This window comes from Taudactylus pleione, unplaced genomic scaffold, assembly GCF_031769625.1.
Source record: "Taudactylus pleione unplaced genomic scaffold, aTauple2 ptg000017l, whole genome shotgun sequence".
In the NCBI taxonomy this organism is placed as follows: domain Eukaryota; kingdom Metazoa; phylum Chordata; class Amphibia; order Anura; family Myobatrachidae; genus Taudactylus; species Taudactylus pleione.
In genome coordinates this window covers 6,871,536-6,899,396 of record NW_028284419.1, presented here as the reverse complement: position 1 = coordinate 6,899,396, position 27,861 = coordinate 6,871,536, and the positions used below count along the sequence as shown (strand labels likewise).

The 27,861-nt window shown below is 41.8% G+C and overlaps 1 protein-coding gene across 1 annotated transcript in view; it reads right to left on the bottom strand.

Annotated features, from left to right (window-relative positions):
* Positions 1-284: 284 nt before the first annotated feature.
* Positions 285-27,861, bottom strand: part of LOC148540772 (dimethylaniline monooxygenase [N-oxide-forming] 2-like) — a 35,778-nt gene continuing 8,201 nt past the window's right edge. The window contains exons 3-8 of the mRNA XM_088481705.1: positions 27,474-27,636; positions 18,664-18,806; positions 16,534-16,733; positions 14,346-14,692; positions 6,387-6,459; positions 285-729 (exon numbers count right to left, since the gene is read on the bottom strand). Of these exons, the coding sequence (XP_088337831.1) occupies positions 285-729; positions 6,387-6,459; positions 14,346-14,692; positions 16,534-16,733; positions 18,664-18,806; positions 27,474-27,636 (1,371 nt within the window). The remainder of the gene's footprint in view (positions 730-6,386; positions 6,460-14,345; positions 14,693-16,533; positions 16,734-18,663; positions 18,807-27,473; positions 27,637-27,861) is intronic.

Here is a 27,861-nt window from a genome sequence, read left to right as displayed (position 1 = left end):
GCAACAAAATATAAAATTCAGCTAACTTCTTTTATACAAGCTCTCATTATGTAAATAAATGGGCAAAAGAAACATATTTGTAGAGCATGTTTTGTATGAAGCTTGTGTTTAAGTAGGGTTCCAAAATTCCCTCTCTCTTGACCTGCTCCCCCAAAAAAAGACTAGCGTCAGTTGAAACACTGTTCTGTTAATTAATTTAAAATGATGCTAATTTAGTAGCATGATCAGATCGCGTGTGATTTCTTAACCTGGACTATAATTTGTTTAACTAATGGATGATACATTTACATGGAATGTCTGCCGATCAGTGGAAAAATCCTGGTCCAAGAGGTCCCTCTGAAGCTTAGGAACCATGACAGATATTCACTCTGTTCTGCTCTTAAACAGACCCTTGACCCAAACCACAATGCTGTCAAGAAGGCACACATAACCAGCATCTTATTACAGGTTAACCAAGGTAGGGGATGTTCATGTACAATGCGGGTCTTGGTTGGTTTTATTGTCCTGTCCCACTGGGTTAGGATGGCATTTCTGGCTCCAGACCATTTCCCTGGCCCTGTAAGCCGCAACTGGTAAGGTGTGCATGGTCCGAAGAATACCTGCCATGCCAGTTTTGGGTCTGTGAAGAAGAGATAGATCATGTTGGGGTGGATTCCAATCTCTTTAGAAATATCATTAACGTAATCAATGTAATGGGTCTGCAGAACTTGAGTCCTTCCCACACCGAACCTTAATAAAACAATAAAAAAAAAAATCAACATTAATAAAATAATGTACTGTATAATGGGTAATACAATATGCTATTTTTAGACAAAAATTGTACAGTTATCTTGTTTTTTCCATTTTATATAATGCATTTGATAAATGCTAGAGAAAAGAGGATTGGCCACCTCTCTACTTTTTACTAGAGATGAGCGGGTCCGGTTCCCTGAAAACCGGACCCATCCGAACTTCGGGGATCCGGGGCGATCTGAGGCACCCCTCGGATCTCTCCTCCATGTACTGAGGACATCATCAGCAACCCCCACACTGCCGACACAGCCAGCAAACTTGCACTGAGGACACCGCTGGCACCCCCACTCTGCTGACACCGCTGGTACCCTTAACTGAGGACACTGCCAGCACCACAGCACTGCCATTTCATGGACTGCGGATACCGTCAGCGACCCCACACTGACGACACTGCCAGCACTCCCACACTGAGGACACCACTGGCACCCCTGGACTGCCGACACTGTCAGCACACATGCACTGAGGACACCGCTGGTAACCCTGCTTTGCCGACACCCTGCTCTGAAGACACTGCCAGCACCCCCACACTAACTGCCCCACGTATTGAGGACTCCGTCAGCGACCCCGCTCTGCCGCTACTCCCACACCGAGGGCATCCCTGCACAGCCGACACTGTCAGCACTCCTGCACTCAGGACACTGCCAGGGCCTCCACTCTGCAAACACCGCCACACTGTCAACACTGACGGCAGTTCCGCATTGAGGACACCACTGGCACTCTCACATTGAGGACACCGCCAGCACCCCGCACTGCAGACACTGCTGTCACAGTAAGTGCACTATTGGTGTATCCAACCCACACTGTATAACACACTGTATCCGTGTTGGAACTTGGAAGCTGAACTGCCACATGTTAGTGCCGCCCACTGTGTCGCTTAGCTTAGACAGCTAACTGGATGCAACCTTTTGGCCTTAACTAGATGAAAAAAATAATATTGTGAGGTGGTCAAAATTGATTGGAAATGACTGGAAATTAATGTTATTGGGGTAAATAATACTGTAGGAAAACGAACAGGCCCATTTTATGTGATTTTAGCTGTTTTTATGATATTTTAAGGAAAAATCCAGATCCAGAACCGAAAAAAAACATCAAGAAAAAAGATCCAAAACCAGATCCAGATCCAAAACCAGGGGAGATCCAGATCCAAAACCAAAACACGGGGTCGGCGCACATCTCTACTTTTTACACTGCTTCATACACCTCCCACTTAGACACTTATGTTAGTTTGCACAAGTTGATTCTAGGGGGTAAATTTACTAAGAATCGAGATAGGTCGAATTTTTTTTATTTTAATCTCGATTTGCATCGCCTAAACTCGGGCTTGGTTTTTTTGGAGGTTTTGGAAATTTACGAAGAAGCGAGTTTAGCTGAAAGTGAGTTTTCTGATGGTGAAGCAAATCGAGAGTTCTCTCCAGAGTTACAAGTGAAGATGTAATTACTGACCCGAGATTGCAGTGTTTTCTCACCGCAAATCTCACCCGAGCTAGCAGCCTGCACATATCAGTTAGATATGTGATGGCTGCTTGTGTTGTACCTGTAAAAAAAACTTTTTTTTTTTTTTTAAATAACGTGAGCTTCCCCCCAAAAAACACTAACCAGCCCCGGACTTGGCAGCCTGTCCTGGTACCTAAAATTATGGGAAACAAAATGAATAGGGTATTTCTACCTCATGTTTGAAATATGTTTGAAATATGTCACAAATGCAAACCTAATGTAAAAGGTTCATGGTGTATGCCACACATAGAGAAATTCATTGGAGCATATTACCCAGCTATTCAGTTGCAGGTACAATGCAATGTAAAAGACACATATTCCGCACCTGTGTCACATAAAGGCTTTACTTGCAGCAAATTAATCCACTGTGCAATTCAAGTGCAAACCCAGTGTAAAAGGCTCATAGTATATGCCGCTCCTGAGTTACACAGAGACATTGATTGAAGCATACTACCCAACTGTGCAGTCACAAATACAATACAAACTACTATAGTTCTGACTTTAATTGAGACATATTTATCTGATGTGCAGTCACATGTACAAACCCCTTGTTCATAAAACATGTCACACCTAAAGGCTACGCAAGACAATTAGAGATGCACAAACTGGCTATTGAGAAATTGCTATAGGGTTGTGGATAGACCGGAAACTGAGCAATAAAAAAAAAATCTATACTACAAACCTATCTGAGGACAATAACAAAGGATTATTACACTTCTTCAAACACAGAATAATTTCTAGGAAATACAGCTTGTTTAATAAGACCCGGTTACAACAATTCCAATAAGTGCACCAATGAAAGAGTGGCCATAAATTGTTAAGACTATTGTAAACTTGATGCAATTTAAAGTACAAGTTCAGTACAGGTTGAGTCTCCCATATCCAAAGTGCTGGGGACCAGGGGTATTTTGGATATCGGAATATTCCGTATTTTGGAATACTTGCATACCATAATGAGATATCTTGGGAATGGGGACCCAAATCTAAACACAGAATGCATTTATGTTTTATATACACCTTATACAGACAGCCTGCATGTAATTTTATACAATATTTTTAATAATTTTGTGCATCAAAAAGAGTTTGTGTACATACATGAAATTCATTTATGTTTCATTTACACCTTGTACACACTGCCTGAAGGTAATTTTATACTGTATTTTAATAATTTTGTGCTTTAAACAAAGTTTGTGTACATTGAACTATCAGAAAGCAAAGATATACCTTTCTCAGTCATGCTAGAAATATTCCGTATTTCGGAATATGCCGTATTTCGGAATATTTGGAATTTGGAGACTCAACCTGTATTATTAATGAGTGCCGTGTAAGTGGGCCGAATGTGACAGGTGTGGGAGTGACTGGGACTAGGGTGTTATAGCTGTTCAGGGGTTGGGTAAAGTGAGTGTTTAGTGCAATTGATTGTTAGTTTCTACTTGGTGAAGATACTTCAGTTTAGGAATTAATTTAAGGGCAATATATCTGGTATCCATTATTTAAAGTGAAAGGTAAAGGTATCCAGTTATCTGTATTTCCTATAAACTATTCACAGAAGGAGTATATTAGTAAGGGGCCATAAGGGCCGGCAACAGAAATCTTGGGGCCCGGTGCACTGATGTCTCTGGGGGCCCCACTACCTCACCACCACCCCTGATCCCTCACATTCCACCCCTGCATATGTGATATGTGAAGCATGATATTGTTAACTCCCCAAGCCCCATTCCCTTCCTCTGCTACTTCATCTTCCTCCATACCCTCTTCACATCACCTTCCTCTGCCCCCAGCCAGTGTCACCTTCTGCCCCAGCCCCCGTCACCCTTATCACCTTCTTCTGTACCCAGCCCCATCACCTTCTTCTGTCCCCAGCCCCCATCAGCTTCCTCTACCCCAGCCCCCATCAGCTTCCTCTGCCTCAGCCCCCATCAGCTTCCTCTGCCCCAGCCCCCATCAGCTTCCTCTGCCTTAGCCCCCATCAGCTTCCTCTGCCTCAGCCCCCATCAGCTTCCTCTGCCCCAGCCCCCATCAGCTTCCTCTGCCCCAGCCCCTATCAGCTTCTTCTGTTCTCAGCATGCAGCCCCTATTCCTCTATAATCACCTATCCCCAGTAGTACTAGCAACCATCCCCTCTACAGCACAGCTTAGGAAAAGTATAAAACGTGCACCACGCAGCTACCTTACCTAACCCCTGATGGCCCAGCATGGAAGATGTGTGGCGACATGACCTATGACGTCATGCTGCCACGCTGTGCACTTTAAGGTCAGGCCCGGGCCACAGCTGAGCCACCTGGCAGAGCCCAGCGCTGCCCGGGCCAGACTACTAGAGAAACGGGGCTGAGGCTGGGCGGCCGGTGACTATGGGTCCCGGAAGCCATGGCCCAGCAAGAACAAGGTGGCCTTGTGTTGTGCCCGTCCGGTCCTCGGGGCCTCTCTGGACCTCGGGGCCCGGTACGGGTGTACCCGTAGTCCCCCCTGTCACCGGGCCTGGGTGCCGTTAACATAACAGTTTATTATAAATGTAATTCAATGTAAATTATCCATTATATGTCCTCATAAAAGATGATATGTGTTGTAGGGATTGTCACCTGAATAATACATTTGTGTAGCTCACCCCACCGCTTTCCTTTTTATACTTCTCTTTTAATAAAATTACAAAACAATCTATGGTGTCAATCCTTTTTACTTCGTGTGCAATTGTATTTGGGTGATAGAGGGGGAAAAAATCACTACACCAACACTGGTGAACCTGCTTTCCTGAAAGAAGACAAAAGGCTTGGGTAGAGCCACCAGCAAGACACAGAAATTTTCCTAATTAGGTCATGTGACCCTATCACCCATTCAGGAAAATAAATACAGGTGAGCAGGTGATACATCAATATATATTGGCACAAAACCCAATGGCCTTGATCAGAAATCTCAGGATGAATAGAAATGTAACCTCACCCCAGAACTCTATCCCTGTGGAATGACCACTGGAGAGCCTCTCAAAATTTGGGAGACCTTGTACTTTCTTTCAGGGAAGTGTGGGAAAGAATTATAAAGTTTAGAGACTAAAAACACTGCTGCAATACCAGTAAAATGTACTTCCACAAAGTATTAGTATAGGGGTATACATACTTACAACACAAGGGTATTGCAGTTTATTTTTCCCCAAAAAATGTCTATATGTTTTTCACTTGCATTTTGTTGGTCACAAAAGGTCTGACAAGATTTATCTTGATTTCATTATTTACATTGTAAACATCTACAATATCAATGAGTGTGTAGACTTTTTATATGCAATGTACAATATGTCTCATAAATGGCCAATATTCTGTAATCTCCATAGCAAATAACATAGAAGTAGAACTATATATCTATCTCAACTTCTTTATTATATTATTATTATCCTTCCTTTGTTTCAATTGCTACATAGTTTTTACAGCGCTGCCCAGGGAATATACACTTTAATGATGAAACTTGACATATAGTTACAGTAAATATTAATTGACATGTCTTTGGAACAACACATAGTAATAAACTGATAATCTAGTTAGCATGCAGACAAGGGGTGAGGATGACTAACTCACTGCATCTCAACTGGCAAGTAGAGCCTGTCACTGGGAGTGGAGGAGAGATCACCACTCAATGAGACTGTACCCAGTGAAGAGCAAGAACACTGAGTCAGGTTTGCTGAAAGGGGCTAGATGACAAGAAACAAGGAGCACTGGAAGCAAGGATAGTGCAAGGAACATGCCACGGTTTGCATGCATGTTAGCAAACAGTGGGGTCCTTTTCATGATCAATGGAATGGGGTTATAGGTGAGGACAATGTAAACAAATAAAGGCTGCAGGTGTACATCAGGGTTCAGGCTTCAACCTGGGCAATGCTGGGTATCCCAGCTAGTATATTATATAGATATGTGGGATTGGCTGCAATTTAAGGGGATCCAGCATCCCTCTCAACCAGAGTAAAATGCTGCTTTGAGGTGCCATCTATTTCCAGGGGATGGGGCAAATCTTGCTTAGGGCAACAAATTGGTCAGGGACAGTCCTGATAACATGCCATAAATTGAATGCATAGTGAATGTTTTCTAGTCCAGTGTAGTTGAAAACATGTTTCATACCATTTGTTTTTTCTGTCTTTGCTCTTTACAACATAGTTTTCCATCTTTCTCACCGATGGTAGATAAGCAGCACCTGGAAATAATAGTTTTTTTTTATCAGAATGGTTAGCAGTAAAGAACAATAACATTAGAGAAATCTGTACAATTACATGTTCACTCGCATTACTCACATTTATGACTGTATTTGTTAAACACTTATTGTAGTTATATTTGTTAAACACTTATAGTAGAGATATAAAACAATATAATAAAAAAATACATTGTATGGTATTATATAAAAAAATTACTCTTATTTATCTGTCGATAGCCGTGAATCACTACTAGTGGGTGGTTGGTGTACTGGTGTGCAGGAACTTTTGTCCATAGCTAGTAGATAAGGAAATGCAATCATGGTCAGTAACAATCCAAAACAGCAGAAGTGACTGTACTAAAAGAATTGTGGATTGCAATATGAATGACAATAAAAATAATAGGAGTAATAGTAATACTGATATAAATCATTGGAAAAGTATTACTTATAATGTGTTAATAATAGCAACAGATGATAACTGTATCTAGGGATGTAACTAGGGATGGGTGAGCGGTGCAACCATCCAGGGCACAGGGTTTAGGGGGCAATATTAAGAAGTTTAAAGACCATGGGATTGTAGTGAACCTCACTGGATGCTGCCGCAACAGGAAAATTGACCCCAGATTAAACAGAAGGATAGTGAGGTAGAACAAGAGCCAAAGAAAAAAAGAGATACAAGCTGAATTCCAAGGTCAAGATACTTCCATGTCTGATCGCACCATTGACAATTTTTGAGAAATAGTGGGCTCCATAGATGAAGACCTAGGAGGACTCCACTTTTGAAAAAAACAACATAAAAGATGTCAAATGGAATTTGCTAAAATGTATATTGAGAAGCCACAATGCAAAGGACAGAGGAGTAAAAAAAACTGGAGCTTTATTGCAAGTCACATCAGCTCTTCATATATTTACAGATGTAAAAATTAAGCTTTCAAAGAAAATACATTGAAATTGGGTACTGGCAGATCAAATGGTGTTAGTAGAAGCTCCAAAGGTGTTTAGACTGTTTGGAGTTAGTGTTTTTAGTTTAATCTGGACAGTTGGGAGGTATACATATGGTATTTGTTTGGATAGTGGTGTACAGTATGTATACCCTGTACACCACTAGTGGATTTGCTATCTGCTATAGCAGTGTGAAAAAGAAGCTAATCTGAGAAAAGACAATAGACCGGGGACCAATATGACTAAGCCGTTTCACGCATCCCACCATGCAGCTTTGTGCAAATCTGCAATGTAAATATTGAGTAAAAAGTGCACTGTACACTGCAAGCCTATTGGTATGCAGCTGTGGTGTGAATAGGATACTAAGGATGGTATCCTGTTTCTTCCCATTGGTTCATGCAAAGAGTGGCATAATTTGGTTCACATAGATGTCTCCATGTATTTTGGAAAGTGAAGCAGTTGTGTATGAGAATACATTTTATATTTTTACTGATCAAGTCTGTATAAATACTGTAGACTAAACACATCGGCGTGGTACTGGTGATACAGGATCCCCATCAGAAGAACTTAGTCGATGTAAGAAGCTGCCTATCCTGAGCAACATAACATTGAGATACTATTTATTATCTATATAATAAAGTGATATAATATTATGTTTTCTCTCCATTTTTTCTTTTGTCTTTTTGCAGCTTATATCTGGATGAAGAAAAACTTGGAGAGCTATCGGAACATTGTTATTTCAAGTTTAAACAAACCAGTTATTTCAGGCAAAATCCTGTCATCCAAAACTGGTCTTCAAGTTCAAACTTAATCAGGACACACCATTGTAGTTTCAGGGAAGAGAGGACTTTGGTCATCAAAGGCCTGACAGCATCTAGAGAATGAACAGTGGGCCTGATTCAGCAGCGACTGCAAGCGATTTTTTGCATTCTGTGCATGCGTATGCATCGCAGTGTGCGTGCGTGAAGACTGCACTGTTATCGGGACTACAATCACAGTGACTACGCAGACCCATCGCAGTGATTGACAGGAAGTACCGTTTTGGAGTGGTGACGGGGAGGGGTGAACGGTGAAATGCAGGTGTGCCTGTGCGTTTGAACACTTTTTACAGGGACGTGCATGAATTATCCACTGTGATGCCATACGCTGCTTGGGCTTTCAGTGCGTGCTTTGAGCTTACCAATTCCTGAGTAAGGTCAGATCTTGTGCAAGTGTGCGTGAGGCTGCGATTGTACTTGATGTTACCAGTGGGTTTGCAACTGGTCTTCATTCATGAACAACTCAATTTTTGAGCGTACCTTAGCCTAAGGGTAACTTTGTGATGTCCTCATAGTATTCCACTGTCCCTCCACATTGATAAAAGATAAAAAATTATTTTATATGTGCGTTTTATCTGAGTCTATTTGGGTACCAGGACCTGGAAGTGCCCTGGATGCCCACCCTATGCGCTCTTTGTTCTCTTTCTTGTTCATCTACATAAGATTCTAGTTTACAGTTGTTTTTATTTACTTTCTAATGCAGCAAAATGTCTAGGCATAGGGGTAAATTTACTAAGAATCATGTCTGGTCCAAGATGAAATATTCACAGCATCGCTGAAACACGGGAGACTTTTGACAGCTGAAATACTCAAATTTACCAAGAATCATGTTTTGCTGAATTGTGTTTTTCGATGGTGTATGTGATCATATCATGTTACTCCCCGAGTTCCTTGTGTATGACTTCAGCCAAATACTCCCAAACATGTAGCCTGCACATATCAGTGAGATACGTGCAGGCTGCATGTGTGTATTCTGTTAAAAAAAAATAGAAATAAAAAAAAGGCATGGGACTCCACCCCTAAAGCATATCCATGCCCGGGCTCCTAAGCCAGTCCTGGTTCTAAAAATAAGGACGACAAAATATGTAGGAGTCCCCTATATTTTATGAACCAGCACTTGGCTCTATGAGCTGGTCATGGTTTTAAAAATATGTGGAAAAAATGGCGTGGGGTTCCCTGTATTTTTTAAACCAGCTGCGGGCTCGAACTAGCCAGAGTGCAATTCCGCTGCCAGGGGACCCTTTCACCGGGTCACCCTGGCCAAAGCATTAACACCCCAAACTAGTCAGCATAGGCCAAGGATCCCAGAGGAGGTGGGGACCCCAATAAAGGGCTCCCCTCTCTCCTGATTGCCCCAGGCCTGGGCTGAAGCACATACATCTCTTCACTGTCTGCACTGGTCCTCATTACTCGGTTTGTTATTTTGTATGGCTGGGTGATTATTTCATTACTTTTTTTAGGGATAACTGTGGATTACTATCGGAGAAGGGGACTGATTACCGGGGACAAGGTGTGTTTGTATGTGTGTGTTTTGTATGTAACAAACTTTACACGGTGTGTGTATACTGTCATTTATTTACTATTTTTTTTTACAGTGGGGGTACCGATGCTGGCCACCTGCTGGCACTTGTAGTTGCGAATGCAGGGCGAGGTGAAAGCCAGACGAGCTTTCACTGAAACTCCACCTAGCTCCTGTCTATCATTGCGGGATCGATCTGGGTTGGCTCTTGCTTCTATGTCTTTCTGGTGCGGGCGCTGCTCCGGTGCCAGTGATAGCATTCACGTGTTTCTGGTTCTGGCACTGTCTCCTGTATTCCAGTTCAGTATCCAGTCCTCCTGTCTGTTCGTTATACCTGCCGTTTGTGTCATCTGGGTGGCATGGTTCACATACCATCTACCTGTTGTTTGTGTCATCCAGGCGACATGGTCCGCACTCCAGCATCAGCTGCTTGTGTCAACCTGGCAGCACTACAGTATACTGAGGTTTTAGTCATGGATCCTGGGCAAAATCCTGCGCAAATTTTGGCAGGCCAGATTTAGGTGCTCACTCAGAAAGTGCAGGAATTTTCTCTTCAAAGTTGAGGAGACTCGGGCTGCACCTGCCCTTTCAAATATTCCTGACCGGCTTTACGGGGAACCGCAAGGACTTTGTGAACTTTAGGGAGAGTTATAAACTGTACTTTAGGCTCAGGCCGCTGTCCTCAGGTTCTGAAGTCCAGCGAGTCGGGATCGTAATTTCTCTTCTACAGGGAGACCTTCAAATTTGGGCTTTCGGTCTTCCCTCCACTTCTACTGCTCTTCAAACTGTGGATTCCTTTTTCTCTGCCCTGGGGTTACTATATGATGACCCAGACAAGGCAGCTATGGTGGAGGCTAGCCTTCGGTCTCTTAAACAGGAGAACAGGGCAGCGGAGGATTATTGTCTGGAGTTCCGGAAGTGGACCGTAGACTCTGGTTGGAACGATCTTGCTCTCCGGAGCCAGTTCTGATGGGGTCTACTGGATCAGATTAAGGACATCCTAGTCCAACATCCCTCTGCAGGCACAATGGATGACCTTATAAGTTTGACCATCTGCGTCTTCTGTCATCTCCGGGAGCGCAGATTGAAGAAAAATCTGCCATCACAGATTCCTCGATCAACTATTTGGATGCCTTTGGCATAACAGGAGGAACCTATGCAACTGGGGGCTTTCCGTCTCTGAGCTGAAGAGAAACGGAGGAGATGCAATCTGGGACTATGCATGCATTGTGGATAGAAAGGACATATGGCCCAACTTTGCCCCGTCAAGTCGGGAAAAGGCAAGGTCTAGATGGTAGTGGAGAGTTGCATCTAGGCCTTGCATTTATCTTTCGTAAAAATTCAGTCCTTTTCCCCACCATACTCAAGTCACCTCATGGCCCGGTATCTGTTTCTGCCTTCATTGATAATGGAGCAGTGAAAAATGTCATGTATCTGGCATTTTTTGAGATGTTGGGACTTGCTCCTGAACCTTTGAGTAGTCCAGTCACTGTCCAGATGGAAAGAATCTTTCTACAGTTCCCATTTCCTTTTGGACACCACTGATTCAGTTGACTTGCAATGGGGATCCTCCTGTCTCATTCATTGTTTGTCTCATCCTGTTTGTCTAGCAGCAGTGATTCCATCAGAATTTCCACTGATCCCCGCTCCATATCGTGATCTGGAAGAGGTATTCTCTAAAAAGAAGGCTGATGTTCTACCACCACAGCGGTCCTTTGATTGTGCCATCGATCTGATACCATGATGCCAGACTTCCCAAAGGTAGGCAATATACCTTGTCAGTCCCCGAAAGCAAGGCGATGCAGAAGTACATCCAGGACGATCTGGAAAAAAGGATTTATTCGGCCAACCAGGTCCCCAGTTGGTGCCGGTTTCTTTTTTGTCCAGAAAAAAGATGGATCACTCCGACCTTGCATCGATTTTAGAGGACTGTCCAAAATGACCATAAAAAATGGCTATCCTTTGCCTCTCATCTCAGTTTTGTTTGACCAATTACAGGAGGCCTCTCTCTTTTCAAAGATTGATTGAGGAGGTGCATGCAACCTTATCAGCATCTGGAAAGGAGAGGAGTGGAAGATGGCTTTCAACACCCACTCGGGGCATTTTGAGTATCTGGTTATGCCTTTCAGTCTCTCCAATGCCCCAGCCGTCTTCCAGGACTTTATAAATGAGATCTTGAGGGATATTCTGGGGGTCTTTGCTGTTGTTTATTTGAATGACATCCTTACCTATTCCAAGTCCATGGAGCAACATCAACAACATGTGAAACTAATACTACAAAGACTCCTGGATAATAGCCTGTATGCCAAGTTGGAGAAGTGTGAATTCAAGGTGGAAGAGATCTCCCTTTTGGGTTACATAATCTCCTCTCGTGGGTTCTCCATGGATCTGAGCAAGGTGAAGGCTGTCCTGGATTGGGAACAACCCACATCTCTAAAGACCATTCAGCGGATCCTAGGATTTGCAAATTATTACTGCCGATTTATCAAATCCTTCTCAATCATCTCCCCCATCGTGGACTTGACCAAGAAAGGGGCGGATGTTGGTAATTGATCTTCCAGAGCCATCCATGCATTCATCTCTTTCAAAACAGCATTTGGGTCTGCTCCTGTCCTCCGATATCCCAATCCTGACCTTTCTTTCATGGTTGAAGTAGACACCTCTGAGATTGGACTAGGGGCCATTCTTCCTCAGAGGGATTTGGAAGATGATAAATTGCACCCAAGTGCCTTTTTCTCTTGACGTTTCAGTCAGCAGAGAGAAATTATGATGTGGGCAACCGAGAGCTTCTGGCCATTAAGTGGGCAGCCACACCTGCCGGCCCGCCCACCAAAGAGGGCGTGCTGTCACTCAACTTCGACAGCACGCCCCCTTTGGTGCGAGACCCGGAGTGACGGATTGCCCATCGCTAACCAGGTCTCGCGCATGCGCACGACGGAGCCGGCTCCGTCGTGCGCATGCGTTCTGGGCCACCATCGACCCGGTTGCGAGCACTCAGCGCTTGCAACTGGGTCTGAATCAGGCCCTCAGTTCACAAGCCAGTGTACTCGCGCTTGTGTCAACCCGGTGGCACAAGTCGCACTCCAGCGTCCTTCATACTCAAGCCAGCATACTCACGCCAGTGTCAACCCAGCAGCACAGTCTGCACTCCAGCATCAGCTGCTCATGTCATCCAGGTGACACAGACCACATCTCATTCTATGGCCCTCAGGCCTCAGCCCACCTAGGCTGCTACACAGCCACAGGCCACATCTCATTTTATGGCCCTCAACACACCTAGGCTGAAACACGGCCACAGGCCACATCTCATTCTATGGCCCACAGGCCTCAGCCCGCCTAGGCTGCTACACGGCCAAAAGGCCGCATCTCATTCTACAGCCCTCAGCCCATCAAGGCTACTACATGGCCCAAAGGCAGCATCACATTCTTCGGCTCTCAGGCCAGAGCCTGCCCATGCTGCTCCATGGCTCCCAGGCCACCATCAGCCCTCAAGGCAGCTTCACGGCCACAACTAGCCAAGTATTCCAGCCCACAAGGCTGTAACGGGACTATATTATTCCATAAGGTCCAAACACCTTCTTGACTAACCTCCAATTCCTAACAGTAGTTCCACAAGTGCCAAAGTGCAGGCATGCTGGCATCTGTAGTCCCACTGTAAAAAAACAATAACACACATTAAATAATATCACTATTACCCCAGCACCCACCAGCCTGGGGAGCAGCAAAGAGCCCAGAACTTCTGCCCAGGCCTGATGTGCTGAGGAGAAGGGGGACCCCTTTACTGGGGGGTCCCCACCTCCCCTGGGATCCCTAGTCTCAGTTAACTAGTTTGGAGTGTTTATGCTTTGGCTGGGGTGACCCATGAAAGGGTCAACAGGCTGTGGCATTATACTCCAGCTAGTTTGAGCCCAATGTTGGTTTTAAGAATATGGGAACCTCATGCCATATTTTTTCCCCATATTTTTAAAACCAGGACTATCTCACAGAGCCCAGTGCTATTTCATAAAATACAGAGGACCCCTACACATTTTGTCCCCCTTATTTTTAGAACAAGGACTGGCTCAGGAGCCAGGGGCTGGATATGATATTTGGGGGAACCCCAAGTAATTTTTTTGTTAATTAACTCTTTATGTTATTCATTAGAGGCAGAAACATACATGGATCACACTGACCTGTGTATGTTTCTGCTAAAAATGCAGCTCAGTGGTAGTCTATTTACAACTTCTATTTGGGAGCAAATTTTCTAAAATTACACCCGTGATTATAATCACTATTCTTGGTAAATTCCTGTATTGTATTCCGGTCTATGGAAAGTACCTGCTAGTTTGGCCGATGGTGAATTTATTGCTATTTGTGTTTTCACCTGTGTTTTACAGAAAGTTTAATGATTTCTCACCCAAGTTTGCCTTTAGTAAATTTGCGAGTGTTAAAAAATGGCCAAACACACCCGTGATTGACATCTCGACCAGACATGATTCTTAGTAAATTTACCCCATACAGTAATACTGGCACTATCAGACATACAGTACTAATCATATAAAACTCAGATAGCATGAACTATAGTATGCCTCTTAAACTACATAATTCCAAAATCTATGATGCGCACTTACCCTTAAAAACTCTTGTGACCCAACGAGCTTGGAGTTCAACTGTTGGCATAATAGGCCCTAGGGGTTGGACTAGTCCTAGAAAAGCAAGTGTTTGCTTATCTAAATAAACTGGAAAGACATATTTATACAAACATACATCATTGTCTTTAAGTTTGATTATATTGCTATCAAGAAAGGGATATGTTGAGCTGTATCCAGTAGCAAAAATGATTTCATCCACTTCATCCTTAGTTCCATCTTCAAAGATGACAGATGTTCCAGAGCATGACTTAATGGTCGGCTTCACCTTGATTGACCCCTGTAATATTTGACTCGGGAGGTAATCATTTACAATAGGATGTTTTAGCCTTTTGAGAAGATACAAAAAAATATAGTCAATAATTAAATTTAATACTAGCCATGATAAAATATTAGGAATTATTTAAGAAAGAAGATGTGGATTGTGAGAGTGTCTTAGTGGAAGAAAGAAGTGGCGACAGAGAGAGCAGCAAGCTGAACGAAGGTAAGCTTCTCTAAAACATTCTTTTAGAAACTGTGCATTTTAGAGAGAAGGTGTCTCTCTAGAGTAGAGGAATAAGAGAGGCATTAATCAACCGGTCCTGCGATGAACCCAGTGAACATATTGATGGGACACTTAGAGGCAAAGTTGCATATTTTGGTCAACATGGTGCATATTGTGGGCATTATGCTGGATTACATATACTGGGCAAACTAGTTGATGGCATATTGGTTCATAAATTAATATTTATTTTTAATAATCCTGTTGACCCAGGAAGGCCTTACTGCATATTCCAAATACTGTTCTCTACTATCATCTACTGTCACGAGCATTACAAATTTCATGTACAGTGAATACAACACCAAAATTGTAGGTGTAAATTGCATTCATACAAAATACATAATTTACATCATACTGTATACAATGCAGCATATTACTTATAATACACCTTTTTGCTAAATTACGCAAATTACATAACTTGGACAATTGGTACACTATGCTTAGACTATGAGATACGTTAATAGCATAAGATACACTAGAGTGTATCTCTTCATTATATTACAGAGGGAAAAGCTCATGGTCTGACTTAGACCTTGGAAAATCCCACTGAAAAATAGATAAAGTGCTTTGGTACTTCTAACGCAGTTGTATCGCAAATATGGGGAAAAGCCTTTGTTGCATGAGGAATTTTACTTTGACGGACCACCAGGGACATTTCACCAACATTACAACTATACTTGCTTAATGCACTATACCAAACCCAGGATTTATTCTACATGAACCCATAGATTAGCACCCCACTCTTATTTGCAGAAAGCACAGTGAGATGGTGACACTGTTTACATAAGAGCAGCACAGTGCAGTGATATGCCAAGAACACAATGAGAATTCGACATATATTAAAACAATCAGACTGTGGCCCTTTGCTTTCCATAGACTTAGAACTCCTATGTGATTTCTACCATTGGAGCCAGCTCTGTGGGTGTTTGAGCAACCCCAATATTTGTACTGTCTATGTATGCCATTTATTAGTCATATGAGGTGGCTACCCTAATCATTTAAAAAAAAAAAAAAAGATGTTTTCTGCTACATTTATATTATGAAAAAAAACATCTAATTATCTAATATACTGTATAGAGTATTGGCATGTGCCTACAAGTTGGTAGGTGCATAGCGGATGTGAACAAGGAGGTTAGTCCACATGTTGATTCCAAACCAGAGTAAGTTTTATTGAGGATAACATGACACAGGTGATAGAAGATAAACAGCAGTCAATATGATAAGGTTGTAATCTCTCTTGGACTGTACAGCACTGTGAGGCTCCAACAAACACTGTGACAGGCTTGGGCACATGCAGACCCTTTTATAGAGACAAGTAAACATCTCTTGCACCTGCAGCCTAATTGGGTTGACCAAAGGCTGGTGACTCAGACATGTAACACGTCATGCACAATAGACATGTGATGTTAATGTGGCTGATCAGTCAATAACACATCCATGTTATGTTATTGAGTCAGATGAGTCATACTGTACACAGCTGGGACAATGTTTTAACATATAACTAACTACATGTTAACATAGAGAACCTATTTTTAGCAATATTATATAAAATATTATATAACAACCACTTTCCTTTTACAATCTCAGTTAGAGCATGTATATAATAAAATAAAGTTTACATTCTTGTACCTGAATTTGGGTTCCAAGCCAAGGTTTGCATGGTCAAACCAATTTTGCATAACCCTCTCACTTATCTTGGCAGCAAAAATTCTTGGCAACATGTTCCTTATCCACATGGTATGGCGTCTAGACATTGTCATGTCAATAGGGAAGCCACCACTGGCGATTCGACTGACCACCCATGATCCATGTCTAGTGCTAAGATAAACCTAGGGAACATAATATTAAGAGGATACATATTAGCCAATAATACTCATAGTTATAGATGGGAAAAATAACTCACAACAGGTTCTGAAGTCCATTAATTACTATATAATTTAGCTTCTGTTTTTACATTGCCATTCTAGGTGATAGATAGATAGATAGATAGATAGATAGATAGATAGATAGATAGATAGATAGATAGATAGATAGATAGATAGATAGATAGATAGATCTTCAGAATATTGAGTCTGATGAGTTGCAACTATACTGTTTTCTGTATATGCACTTTCACTGACTACAGATTTTATATCACAGGAAACTCTATTTTATGAAAATATGCTTCTCTAACTGGGATTTTTTTTATTTTTGGTAAGTGTTGCACACAAGTACATTGCATTTAAATAGTTTCCATTGCTAATTACTGGTTGTGTTTTTAGCTTACATTGTTGTTTTATAATTAAACTTTATTATTGGCTACTTATTTCACTGTTTAATATTATATAATAGATTTTCTACATTAATTGTTGTATTACAATAAGAAAGAAGTGTTACAGGTGGGTGGACCCAGGCTCCTCCAACAAGCCCAGATAATTAGTACCCCACCATCTATGCAGCCCTGCTGAGGTGTTAACTGTGTGGAGTTTGTATATTCTCCCCATGCTTCCGTAGGTTATGGGAGATTGTGAAACCAACTATGAGCGTGGCGGTAAAGTGGACTATACTGCTACATCTGGGAGGTGTGTCATAAAAATTGACTTTCATCCAATTGTAAATGAGCCCCAAAACAGTTAGTAAAATCTACTTGTTTATGAAAACATACTGATAGTTCTCAGAGAATGCATGTAGCCATAGGGATTATTGTCCTTATAACTGATGCAGGGAAATTATACTAATGATCCCATTTGAATGTATGGGATACAGCCAATATCCCGGCGGCTATGATGCCGTCACTGATATTACCGACGCTGGAATCCAGACGCCTATCACAATCCCGATGCCAACCGCCGGGATACCGAAGGTAAGTAGCAGGGTGGGGGAAGGGGGAGTAATGTGCGGGGTTAGTGTTAGGCACTAGGGGGATGGTTAGGGTTAGGCACTAAGCGGGAGGGTTAGGTTTAGGGTGCGGGGAGGGGGAGGGGGAGGTTAGGTTCAGGCACTAGGGTGGGGAGGTTAGGGTTAGGCACCAAAGAGGAAGGGTTAGGGTAGGGAGAGGGGGAGGGTTAGCATACAAAACAACAAGTGTCGGTGTGCTAGCCCTGTTGGGATGCCGGTGTCAGGATTCTGACAGCCGGGGTCCCGACTGCCAGCATCTCATACCGATTCCGAATCTACATATTTCTGTTTTATCTTTTATAAAGCAGCTTCATAATGGGGGTGAGATGCAATAAAGGAGATTGTTAGACTTTTCTGGGAGTCAGGGAGATTGCTACTATTTCATGAAGTCTATGGCAATGACTGATGAGAATGGCAATATTCTCATGTCATCATAATGAATATATGCATTGTGAATGTTGGACATATATACCGAACTCGCCGGTACTCGATACATTTGAGTACAATCAGAAATAATGCATTGTCTATAAATACCACACAAGATAAGTGCAAGGTATGATATTTTCCTCAGAAACATTAAGTATGTGTGGCTGAGCATTTGTTAGTTAAAAGCAGGACATTCCTAGAGATATAATTGACAAACTTTTAAAAATTGTTACTGTGCCTGCAGATCAACTAGAGTTGGCAATGGTGTCAGAATATGTGGTCAATATTATAGAGTTCCCAACTGTGACACATAAGCCAGCATTCCGACAGAGAATGTAGTGCATATGCTGGAGACTCATAGATTGGAAAACATTCTCCCACAACTTAGAAAAAAATAAGTAAACTAGGTCCCATAATAAGGAACACAATAATGACCATTTAAATAAGACTAGCAACCTGTTTTGCAATATAACTGAGTTCCACTGCAATATCTCCAGCTGAATTTCCAGACCCCACAACCACCACGGTCTTCCCCCGGTACTCCTCACATGTTTTGTAGAAACGACTGTGAATGTAGCGGCCTTTGAAATGCTCTATGCCTATGAAGAAAAATAATGTATAGATTTAATTTACAATGTTTTTTTACAATACACCCACTTCCTGATAGACACACAGACTGAGATACAGAAAGGGAATGAATGAGTTATTGAACTGAATAGATTTTATCAATATTTAAATGTACAAATATGGATTATATTTTGGACATTCACATATAGTACTGATGCATTGCTGTTGTTTAATACATGTCAGAGTAATGTTGTTTTGTTTTAGACATGACATTATTTGTTTTTAGAACATCATGTTTTCGGTTCTTGTTAACAATAGAGATGTGCAAGCTCAGATTGGTTTGGATTTTCCCGGCAAGTTCATATTTTTCCTGCCAAATTTTGGGTCTTAGAAAGAGGCAAAACGTTATCTTTCATGAACACCTATCTAGCACATGAATTTGTTAACAAAACTATTGTTAACTAGAGATGTGCAGGCTCGGATCGGTTCGGATTTTCCCACAAAGTTCGGATTTTTTTTACATTTCGGGTCTCAGAAAGAGGCAAAACATTATCTTTTATGGACAAACAACATCTTTCACAGACAAAAGTCCATGAAAGATGATGTTTGTCCATAAAAGATGATGTTTTGCCTCTTTCTGATACCTGAAATTTGGCGGGAAATATCTGAACCGATTCGAGCCTGTACATCTCTAGTTAACAATGGTTTTGTTAACAAATTCATGTGTTAGATAGTTCAGATAGTATGAATGCTACATAGGTGGGGCTGTAGAACAGTCCAAAATTCAAATAGGGGAGCCACAACAACTGCCCTTTCAAATGCTGCCAAACATCACTTGCCAGGACTCACTGGCAGTTGGTATGGCTCCCCTATGTGAATTTTAGACTGCCCTGCAGCCCCACAACTGACGCCACCACTGGCTGTAATACAGATCATTTAAATAATGATAACTCAGATTGACTTAAAATTTTATTGTAGGGCTATAAGGCCAAGAGTGTCCAAAGTTTCCCTTAAGAGTTTAGCTATTGAATCAAACCTGGTGGTGGCAGAATTTGGGAATTAAAACTGAACATGTGATCTAGAAAGGGGATTTTAATAATTTCTAGACAGATTAGGTAGGCGTGCTATGATTAATAATTTATCACACCCATGTCACACAAGCTGCAACGCATATACCTATACTTGTCGGACATGGCACGGTACACTAGTTTTTTTGTTTTCCCAAGACCTGGGGATGCTACGGAGACCAGAGTAAGGATTTACGTGTGTAAAGTATTTTTTTACAGGTACACCCATTGGATTACTACTTGGAGAAGTGGACAGAACATCTAGCAGCAGGTGAGTATGTGTGAGTTTGTTATGTAGGTGTATGTAATAAAATTGTACTTACTACTGTGTGTTTTGTGTTTTTTACAGCGGATGTACAAGTGCCAAATGGCAGGCACGCTGGAACCTGTAGTTCCACGATAAAAAACAATAGTTTATATCTATTTTCACTACTATTATCCCCATACCCACAGCCCAGGGGTGCAGGGAACAGCCCCGGGCTTCAGCCTAAGCCTGGGGTGCTCAGGAAAAGAGGGACTCCTTTATTGGGGGGTTCACACCTCCCCTGAGATCCCCAGCTTGGGCTGACTGGCTTGGGGTGATAATGCTTTGGCCGTGTAGACCTGGTGAAATGGTTCCCCTGCTGCAGCATTAAACCCTGGCCGGATTTGAGTCCGATGCTGGTTTTAAAAATAGGGGGGAACCATACTCGTTTTTTTCCTCTTCATTTTAGGAACCAGGACTGGCTGAGCAGTTCCGGGCTGGTTATGCTTTTTGTGGGGGACCCTACATCATTTTTTTTATCTTAACCCTTTAGATAAAGTTTACATGCAAGAATATACACAAATCACACTTATCTGTGTACGTTTCTGCCAAACTCGCAGCTCAGAAGGTGGTCTATTTGAAACTTCAGTTAAGCTGCAAGTTTGCTACAATTACACCCGAGATTGTAATCTTTAATGTTAGTAAATTCCCGAGTATCTTTTTCATGAAAAGTACTGTAATTCCGAGTTTGGCCAATGGTGAGTTTATTCGAGTTTGCAATCTCACCCGAATTTTTCAGTGAAAAGAGAGAAAAGTTTGCTGTAAATTTGCGAGTTTACAAAAATGCATAAACTCAACCCGAGATTGCAATCTCGACCAAACTGGAATCTTCATAAATTTACCCCTGATTCTTACAGTGGCACCTGTCAACAGATGTGATATATTAAGCAGCAAGTGAACAGTCAGTTCTTGAAGTTGTTGCAATGGAAGCAAGAAAAATGTGCAAGCGTAAGGATCTGAGCAACTTTAACAAGGGCCAAATTGTTATGGCTAGACGACTGGGTCAGAGCATCTCCAATACAGCAGGTCTTGTGGGGCATTCCCAATAAACAGTGGTAGGTACCTACCAAAAGTGGTCCAAGGAAGTACAACCAGTGAACAGGCCAGAGAGTCATGAGAGCTCAATGGGAGCAAAGACTAACCCGTCTGATTCGATACCACAGAAGAGCTACTATAGTACAAACTGCTGAAAAAAGTTAATGCTGGCTATGATAGAAAGTTGTCAGAACACACAGTGTATTGCAGCTAGGGATGTGCAGGCTCGGATAGGTTCGAGTTTGCACGCCGAGTTCGGATTTTTCCCTCCAAAAAACGGGACTCAGAAAGAGGCAAAACGTCATCTTGCATGGACAAACATCATTCCTGGACAAAAGTTCAGGAATGATGATGTTTGTCCATGCAAGATGACATTTTGCCACTTTCTGAGTCCCGTTTTTTGGAGGGAAAAATCCGAACTTGGCGTGCAAACTCGAACCTATCCGAGCCTGCATATCCCTAATTGCAGCTTGTGCGTATTGGGCTGTATAGCCACATATCGGTCAGATCGCCTATACTGACCCCTTCCTACTACCAAAAGCAATGGGTGAAGGTAACCTGGTCTGATGAATCACTTTCTTTTACATCATTTTGATGGCCATGTGTGTGTGCATCATTTACCTGGGGAAGAGATGGCTCCAAGATGCACTATGGGAAGAAGGCAAACTGGCGAAAGCAGTGTAATTATTTGGGAAATTTTCTGCTGGGAAACCTTGGATCTTGGCATTCAGTACCAGAGATATTCACTACAAATATTTGGTGATGCCTTTCGGATTATGCAACACACTCACTGTTTTTTCATGATTTCATTAAAGAGGTGTTTGTAATCTATTGTACTCTACAAGACTGTGGTAGTCTACTTGGATGACATTTTAATTTTCTCTTTAGATTTCAAGGCCCAATGTGCTCAAGTTTCAGAATTTCTATGAAAAAACATAATTTGTATTGTAAACTGGAAAAATATTTTCAAGAAATCCCAAATCAATTCCTAGAGTGTATTGTGTCTGGTACTGGCATGTAGATGGTCCCTGAAAAGATTCAATCTACTTTGGATTGGCCACAACCCCAATATCTGAAAGCAGTTCAATGCTTCTTAGGATTTGCCAATTACTAGAGTACATTCAACGATTTTCCACCATAGTAGGACCAACCACCGCTTTGACTAACAAACAATCCAATCCAAAGGAGTGGATTCCAAAGGCAGTGGCAGCTTTACAAGCACCTTTCCTACAGCTCCAGGTCTTCAATCAAACATCTCCCTTCCTTTTTTATAGAGGTAGAAGACTCTTCTGAGGGTGTAGGAGCCATACTATCTCAGCGATCCACTGATTGCAAACTGCATCCCTGTGGATTCTTTTCAAAAAGATTTTGACTGGCAGAATGAAACTACACTATAGGTGATAAATAATTACTGGCCTTTGAAGAATGTAGGTACCTTCTTGAAGGGGACAATTTCTGGTACCCATCTTCACAGATCACAGAAACCTCCTGTCTGCTCAGTGTTTAAACCTGCACCAAGCATGGTGGTCCTCTTTTTCTCTAATCTTAATCTGATTGGAACATTCAGGAACTAAGGGCTTGATTCAGACCCGCTCCCTAGATGTGTTCGCTCGCTCGATGAGTATACAAATTCGGCAAGGCAAGCCATCGCACGGCAAGGCATTAGCATGCCCACTATGTTTTGGCGAGAGATTGTCCACTTGCGCACATCATCTCCAGGAAGTGTATGCAATCATCGGTACCATCGGGTACCATTGGACCCATATGCAGCACTTGTGGCTGACCATACCCTATTGCAAGCACTGCGAGCACCTCAGTGTAATATTCAACCAAGTGACGTGTACTATGATGCTGCCTCTTAATTATGCATGCCTCTCAAACGCCGTTGAGAAGCTCAGGCATGCCTGCGTTTGCACCTCTACTCCCCCATTTTTAATGGCCAGCCCCTGTCACCACCCACAAATGGCTTCTCCTGTCACTGATTCAGCCGGGCTGTCTATGCATGGAAAGCAAACTTTTATGCATATGCATGCACAGATTGAAAAAATCAGCTGGCCATGTGTGAACGCTTCCTAGTAAGAGGGTCTAAATCAGGCCCTATGAACCATAAAACCAATGCCCTATCTAGGGTTTTCCTCCCTGTGGGTCCAAAATCTCCTACGACTCAACTTATCGTAGATCCTGCTAGCATCTGCCCTGTATCCTCTACCTCTGTTTCTAAAATTCCTCCAGTGAAACCTTTTGTTGCCCCTAAACTTCATGACAAATTAGTTTCTTAGTCACACTCTTCCAAATTTTCTAGATATGCAGTTGAAAGGGAAATTCTGAAGTTAATACAGCAAGATTATTGGCGGCCATCTTTACCTAAGGATGTTTCACAATATGTTGCAGCCTGTACAAAATGCTCAAAACAAAACCCTATACTAATTCCTACCAAATCCTGGACCTATCTCGCTATGGATTTTATTACAGACCTTCGAAAGTATGGTAAATTTGATACAATTTGGGTTATAATAGACCAGTTTTCCAAAATCGTCAAATTTGTTCTCCTGGTCAGCCTACCCTCTGCTTCTACATTTGGCTAAACCAGCAAACTACATTGCAATAACACAAAACACATATTATAATTTATGAACAGATGTATTAGCATCGTTATTACATGAAGTACAGACGTCTCTGTATCACATATTAATATAATGTGTCTTGATATTAAAGATAGAAAAGTTGTACGGTCATAGCCAAAACCCCAGAATTGGCTGTGTGCCCAAAGGCAGTGAACAGGCAGTTTGAGGGGGTCAAACAAACGGCAGTTACAAATTGAAGTAAGATAGGTCACCTCTGCTGTCCATATAGATGTTAACAAGTGTGGTCCCTGATACTGTGTATTGCAGGCTACCGCCACCAGACCGGACAACAAGATGACTAGCGAGGAGCATGAGAGAACTTATGTGTTGAAGAATCTGTGGTATCAGTGGGGTTCTCCAAATACCAACAAATGGGGTGCCGGACTGTAGATAGACAGTAATTAGTTAGACAATGTCTAGATCAACCCCAGTTGTTAGACAGTCAATAGATCGACAGGTACAGAAGGTCGACAGGTACAAAAGGTCGACACATTAAAGGTCGCCATGTAAGAATAGTAGGCAGGTACAAATGGTCGACAGGGTCAAAAGGTCGACTTGAAAATGGTCGACACAAAAATGATCAACACTTTTTTGGGGGGGAGCGGTTAGGCACTTAAGATGAGGCAGTGTCCAACGTCATTCCCTACCATCCAACGCCATTCCCTACCATCCAAGTGGGCATGGAGGGGGAATAAATCCATGTGGCGAGCGAAGCGAGCCACCGTGCCCGCAGCGTGGCGAGTGAAGTGAGCCCGCAAGGGGCCGAATGGTATTTACGCAAAAAAACATTTAAAAAAAAGTGTCGGTCATTTTTGTGTCGACCTTTTCCATGTCGACCTTTTGACCCTGTCAACCATTTGTACCTGTCGACCTTCTTACATGTCGACCTTTAGTGTGTCGACCTTTTGTGCCTGTCAACCTTGTGTACCTGTCGATCTATTGACTGTCTAACAACTGGTAGATCTAGACATTGTCTAACTAATTTTTGTCTATCTCTTATACCACACCCAACAAATGTGAGTTCCCATCAGCGATGACGGGAGTTGTTGCTGGACACGTGTTTCACCCTGTGACTGCGGGCATGTTCACCAGATATCAGGCTGATATTTATAAACTACAGTATGTTGATGTTTTATTATATTTTGTTAACATATTTTTATCGCCTATAAATGGCTGGATTTAAGGCTGTGAGTTTTTTGTGGAATATGTGCCTTGTGAGTTTTACTAAAGTATATTAAAAGTTATGTTTTATTAATTATTATTTTCTGTACATTTTTTTAAGTTGTGCCCCTGCAAAGGGTTCTTCCTTTTTTTGGTATTCTTGCAAGTTCTGTTCTGTTAAGAATATTCAGTTATATTGCTGTTAACCTAGGTGAGCACCACCAACAATACCTACCGTATATTTGAGACCTATGTCTCTATATTTATTAAGACAGTTGATTCTTTAATTCACGTTTACTAGTTTCTTGTGCAGGATAACTACTATTACCCAAGGAAATAATCTAAGACTGCGGGTTTAAATTCATAGCCAGATTTTGGAGAGCTCAATGTAAAGTCTTTAATTTTTCCTCTGTGTTACAACCCCAAAACAACTGGGCTACATAAATATTCAAACAAGATCTAGGGGTAAATTTACTAAGATGGGAGTTCCATTAAGAAGTGATGTTGCCCATAGCAACCATTCAGATTCCAGGTATTATTTTCTAGAAGGTGCTAGATAAATGAGAAGTAGAATCTGATTGGTTGCTATGGGCAACATCACTTCTTAAATAGAACTCCCATCTTAGTAAATTTACCCCCTAGAATCTATTCTTCAGAGCTCATTTCTACATCTTAACATGACTGGGTGGACTTACTGCTGTGGGCTGAATTTGCCCATACTAACCATTTTCATTGCTCTTCTGTATCAAATTTTTTCACAGTGTATGAAAAACATCCTAATTTGCCCTATCTTCCTTCTCTCACTCCAGCTGAAGTCCCAGCAAGAAATACTGAACTCACAAAAATCTCTCACCTATGGCTAAAAGTTAAAAAGAACCTCCAAAAGATCTCTTCACATTAGAGATTCTTTGCCAACAAGTGACGATGTGCTTCTACAAACTACATCCTTCTCTTCATGTTCCCAATACATTTCATGTTACCCTATTGAAACCTCTCATCATCTATCAATATTCGTCTCCTCATGTGAAAAATAAAGTTATTCCTGAAGTGTATGCCGAAGAACTTGAAGTACAACAAATTCTAGACTCCAGGATTTATCATGGCAACCTTCAATTTTGGAATTGCTATTTGCCAGAACAACACTTTGGAGTTAATGCATCCAATTTCAGTACAACTTAACTTTTTAAAAGCTTATATCAAAAATTTCCTCTATTGTGGTCTTAGTGGTTTGGCCGGCATCCCCTGCCAGTTCCTGTGGCCACTGCCCCGCGGGTCTCATTGCAATAATATATTTAATTTTTCCAATATGAAATTTTGAAGTATTATTAGAGACCCATTTTATGCAAGATCTTTCCCTCTTCTCTGATATTGTAATTGCAATCCAAAATATACAATTTAAATATTTCAAATACTACAGTGAGTTTGTAAAGTTCCTCCTCAGTGACTGTGTGCTAAGTGTGTGACAGACAGTGGTGGCTTCAGTGGTGGGGCAGCAGTGCAGTCCAAAATTCAAATAGACGAGCCACACCAACTGCCATCCCAAATGCTGTTAAACATCACCAGCCAGGACTCACTGGCAGTTGGTGTGGCTACCCTTTTTGAATCTTGGGGCCGTATTCAATTAGAGGCAAATATGCCGGGTTTTTTTGCCAAAAAACGTTGATATTTTCGCCGAAAACTGTAGATAAGTTTTCTCCATTCCAGACCAAATGGTAATGTATTGGGTCTGATTTTTCGAGGGGCAGAATGGATTCATGAAGTGTTTTAAACATCGTTCGCGGTCGCAGCAGGCGTTTTTTTACGGTTTTTAAAAATGCATTTTTAAGACACGAAAATATACTTGCACCTATTTATAATGTACCCTCAATTTACGTGGAACAGTAATTTCCTGAAAAAAAGTAATTGCTTTGTATCATTTTCAACGATTTTTTATTTTTTGTCCCCAAAATTGCGCAGTCGTTTTTCACCAAAGTGTGCAACTTACAATTTTTGGGGGGGATAATTTATTATTAAGGGGGGTGTCCAAAGGGTTCTGAAAGAAATCCCCACATTTTTAGCTAAAAGTAGGGATTTTGCATTTTTTTTCGCCTGGTCTGGGATGAAGAAAACTTATCTCCAGTTTTTTGGCGAAAAACACCCATTTTCGCCAATGGCCAAAAAAAGTCAGTTTTCGCCGCTAATTGAATACGGCCCTTGTACTGTCACACACTTAAAACAGAGTCACTGCAAAGGGACTTTCCGAACTCCTTATAAATAAGTAGCGGATTTTACCCCCAGTAAAGCTGCCACTTCAGTGAGCCAGTGCAGTCCCTGACTGCACTGGCTACACTGTGACTGGAGATGGCTTCCCATTGGAAGCGCCACCTGCCGGTCAGCAACAGGACAGGCAGCCCCAGGGGGAGGTCTGGGCTATGATTTGCAGGGAGCGGCTTCCAGTGGTCATTTATCTAAAAAAAAACAATATTTGTACACAGCATTCACTGTTATATAATTAATTACAGTACTCGCCTGGAAAACAGTCTAGTGGCAAATAAGGATCATTATAATGGCCATTGCAAACTATCACAGCATCAAAAATGGTTAAATTCCTCTTCCCATGATGTTCTACGAGAATATCCCATTGTCCTGTAGTGACAAAATCTTGGCGTTGCTTTACACTGCAAACTTTTGTCTGCATAGGAATAAGAGTAAGAATATACATACCGTATAAGTGACACACAGCAGGATTTTTGGAAAAAATCTGCTGAATAAGTATACATTTTGGACAGTCATTCAAACAAAAACTGTAAGAGTAATAATACATGTAATTATTTCCAGGAGAAGCCTCATCTAATAACAAAGAGCATAAAGGGCCAAATGTAATAGAGTGAGAGATTAGAAAATGTGAGAGTTTAGC